Source organism: Eptesicus fuscus, chromosome 7 (genome assembly GCF_027574615.1).
Source record: "Eptesicus fuscus isolate TK198812 chromosome 7, DD_ASM_mEF_20220401, whole genome shotgun sequence".
Taxonomy (NCBI): Eukaryota; Metazoa; Chordata; class Mammalia; order Chiroptera; family Vespertilionidae; genus Eptesicus; species Eptesicus fuscus.
Genome location: NC_072479.1, coordinates 55181223 through 55185523, shown reverse-complemented (window position 1 = coordinate 55185523; position 4301 = coordinate 55181223). Strand labels below are relative to the sequence as shown.

The following is a 4301-nucleotide window of genomic DNA, read 5'->3' as shown; positions in this document are numbered from 1 at the left end:
CTTTTAATTGTTTAGCCAAAGTCAGTTGGTTCTTTTCTGTCATACCTGCTGACAACCTGACTTGAGAGCAGCTCTTTGACTCTTACAGAAACCATCAACTTATGGTTAAAGGCAAAAGGTAGTCTCCTCTCTTCTCCTGGCTCTACTACTTGATGGGGGTGAGGATTGACAGAATTTGGCTAGCATACAGAGGCAGGGAAGTGAGGATGATAACAAAGGTCAAATCCAGAGGCTAGGATGGGGTTCGGTTTCAGGGGCAATTCAGTAGACTCTCCTCTCTTGCATCTTTCTTCTCTTCCTTCCTTCTCACCTCTCCATGCATTTAAGTATGTCTCAGTGGTAATGGCAATGATGAAGAAGACATGAGAGAAAGAGAAGGAAGAGAAAAAGGAAGCCAAGAGTAAGAGAAGGAGGGGAAATAAATGGATGAAAGCAGCAAGAAAAAATTTTGGAAGAGGAAGGAATCCTGGAATATGGGAGCTGAAAGGCACTGTGGAGAACACCTAAATTAGCCTCTGGTTGGTTGATGGCTACTTCCTGGGGACTTAGCTCTACTGATTCACATCTGAAGTCAGAGTACCTTTCTTTCTTCCTGTAGTTGTGGTGGAAAAAGAAAGAAACAAAAACATAAAACCTAGGTTTTGGAATCAGAACTGGTTTTATGTCCGACTCTACCAGCTCTATGTCTTTGCATTGCCATCACTGAATCTACCTGACCACAGTGACGTTGACTATGAAATGAGCATAGTAATCCCTACTTCCCTCAAAGGTTTGCTAAAAGGCTATGCAAATGTAATTATAATTACATGTGGAACATTAGGTTTCCCAAGCCCACTCCATCCTCACTGACCTCAGAGTGCACCTGCCGTTGAAAGGTCTGTGTTGCTTTAACAGAAAGTTAATTAGATCCTTCATCCTCTCTCTGCGTAGCTCCCCGAGTTAGAAGTGCAGCTCAGCACACAAGCTCTATTATCCATATTAAAAGGGGGATTTTCTTACTTGGCCTGGGCAGCCAGTTGACCAATAGGTCCCAACGTGTGTTTTCAATAAAGCTGCTTACTCAGAAAGCCTTATTAAGTGAGTAAGTCAAGCTGACATGATTTCCGAGCTGATTAACATGAAACCTAGGCTGTTTTTTCTATGTAGTGACATTAATTATTTATAGGAGGTAAATGAGGTTACAAGGAAAACAAGCTCAGATTACCAGAAACAAATCAAATCATATATTTATATTTTTAAAAGCTATGTACTAATCCTTGCATTCATTGATTTGAGGCTCAAGCTTCAAAGATAAAAACATTTATTATGCTCTCCTCTTTCTGATATATGGAGGTGATTCAGAGTTTTATATTTCAAAGACTGGCTGGTAAACTGGGGTGACCCAATGGAACTTATCAGAGACTTTTATTTGGTAAATTATCCACCTAGAAATTGCTCAACAAATCTCAAAATAATTCAGATTTTTCCAGAACTGAATATAAAATGTTTACTAAACCACCAGTCTTTTCAGGTTTACAAATGTGTTCAATTTGTAAATTTTTCATAGAAAATTCTGATTAAGCAGTATCTGTTAAGTGAATTAAAGCAGTCAGGCTATTTCTGTGTTTGTCTGAAATATGCCTCATGTTTTCAGTAACTATGTTCTGTTAAATTTAGCATTTGTTCTAGATTTTTCATTTTTAATGAAGTATTATTATAGTGGTTGCATTAAAAATAATCTTAAATAGGTTTGGTAGAGCTCTGGTTTCTAATTCTAGCTGCTGCAATATCCTTTTCTGATGGCGTGCGATGCATGTGCAATGGGAAGAGTTCTCACTTTAGCATATTGGAAAATTTCCCTGATCCGTCTACACCATGCCACTAACACCTCTAATACCACTAATACTAGATGGACCATAACATGCTTGCTGAAAAACAAAGTGCTCTTCTGGTGATGGGGAGAGAACTATTACATGGTCATGTGGCATACTAGCCAGTTGTGGCATGGCTCTCTCCTAGGAGATGCTTGAAAGAACAGCTGGCAGAGTCAGAGGAAATATTGGGATGTTACAGGCTAGAGATATGTGTTATGTCTCTAAATAGAGGATATGTGAATATTATATATTCATACAAAGTAGTCTGAATAATCTCACTATAGTTTTTCATTCATCTTATGGTGTAAATATGCAACAGTTTGCTTACTTTATTGTTTGATATGCTTTTAAAATTTTGCAATAATTATAATTATTATGTACACACTCAATACTTATAATTACTTTAGCATCCTTTTTTCACTTACAGAAGTTTCTCTATTTGGACAATAACTTATATGCCTACTATATCTATTTCCCTTTAAGAGCTGAATTCTGGGAAGAAAAAAAAATTCTTTGATTGGTTTACCAATTATTTTTGCCTAAAATATCCAGGAGATAAAAATCCTGAGAATAAAAAGACTTAGACATTGACACTATAATAAATAATCAAGTCAATTTCCTTTTTCTATAGTTTATTTTCTTATTATGCCACAGGGAAATGAGTGTCCTGGGCATTTATTTGAGTCTTATATTAGTTATTTAGAATCAAGGACATGCACTAGATCATTGTAAGTTGAATCCCAATACAAATAGTGTTCTTTATATCCAAGGTATAAAAACATGTTTAGTTTCAAGTCAAATCAAATATCCAGAGGCACTAAACTTTCCTGTTTTTTCTTCCAGGATCGAGAAATGGCAAAAACGTATGTGAAACCCAAGGAGATGACAGAGTTGGTCAACACACCATCTTGGATGGACAAAGGTCTGGGTTCTCAGAATGAGATGAAGGAGGAGGAGAGAAGACCAGCTGCTTATGGGATGCTTGGAAGCTTAGCTGAAGAGCATGACAGTATTGAGGAAGAAGAAGAGGAGGAAGAGGATGGGGAGAAGCCTAAGAGAAGAGGTCCCAAGAAAAAGAAGATGACAAAAGCTCGCCTGGAGAGGTTCAAGGCTCGAAGAGTCAAGGCCAATGCTAGAGAACGGACCCGGATGCATGGCCTGAATGATGCCCTGGACAACCTGAGGAGAGTCATGCCATGTTACTCTAAGACCCAAAAGCTTTCCAAGATAGAAACTCTTAGACTGGCTAGGAACTATATTTGGGCTTTGTCTGAGGTCCTGGAAACTGGCCAAACACCGGAAGGGAAGGGTTTTGTGGAGATGCTCTGTAGAGGGCTCTCTCAGCCCACAAGCAATCTGGTGGCTGGATGCCTCCAACTGGGTCCTCAGTCTGTTCTCCTGGAGAAGCATGAAGAGAAATCTCCTGTTTGTGACTCTGCCATTTCTGTCCACAACTTCAACTACCAGTCTCCCGGGCTCCCCAGCCCTCCTTATGGTCACATGGAAACACATCTTATTAATCTCAAACCCCCAGTGTTCAAGAGTTTGGGAGAATCATCCTTTGGGAGTCATCCACCTGACTGCAGTACACCACCTTATGAGGGCCCACTCACTCCACCCCTGAGTATCAGTGGGAACTTCTCCTTGAAGCAAGATGGCTCCCCTGATCTGGATAAATCCTACAGCTTCATGCCACATTACCCCTCTGCAAGTCTCAGCTCAGGGCATGTGCATGCAACTCCCTTTCAGGCTGGTACCCTTCGCTATGATATTCCCATAGATATGTCCTATGACTCCTACCCCCACCATGGCATTGGGGCTCAACTCAATACAATCTTCACTGAGTAGAGCAGTAAGATCAGAATTTCAGAAGGTGATGTGGAGATGCTTTCCATAATTCAAACGGTTGAGCTGAAGATTCAATGACCTTAAAGGAACCCGTTAGACATATATCAAATACATTAATGCCAGTCCATTTAGGCCCTCCTACATCTGTCACTCTCTATTCTCATCAACTTCTCAAAATGTATTGATTTCTTTATTTAGGGTCCTCAAGAGAAATTATTTGATTGTTTACAATCATGTGGAAATAGAACAGAAGCCCTAGGTCCTATTTTGGTGGGGCCAATAACTTATTGGATGATCTATGCCAATTCATTTTCCATTTCTGGACTCTTTTTACTTACTGGTAAAATCAAGAAATTGTTCTAAATCTAGATGATTTCTAAAGTCATTGGCAGTTCTGAAATTCTTTAACTTTGGTGACCACTTTTATAAACTTCTTGAAACTAAAAGGACAGAGGAATGGTAGGAAATGGACACTATCTGTCAATGATCAAACGGAGTTGCCAAAGGAGCACCAGGTGCATGACTCTTGGGGAATTAATGATTGGACTTCTTTGCATCTAGAAATAACCTCCGGAGGCTAAAATTCCAAGTTGGTTGTCA

The 4301-nt window shown here is 39.6% G+C and overlaps 1 protein-coding gene across 1 annotated transcript; it reads left to right on the top strand.

Moving 5' to 3' along the window:
- Window positions 1-2705: 2705 nt before the first annotated feature.
- NEUROD4 (neuronal differentiation 4) lies at window positions 2706-3701 on the top strand. Its single transcript, XM_054718432.1, has one exon. It carries the CDS (start codon window positions 2706-2708, stop codon window positions 3699-3701), a length of 996 nt encoding a protein of 331 aa, XP_054574407.1.
- Window positions 3702-4301: the final 600 nt, after the last annotated feature.

Excerpts from the sequence above, each read along its gene's own strand:
- NEUROD4 (XM_054718432.1), top strand. The coding sequence starts at position 2,706 with ATGGCAAAAACGTATGTGAAACCCAAGGAGATGACAGAGTTGGTCAAC.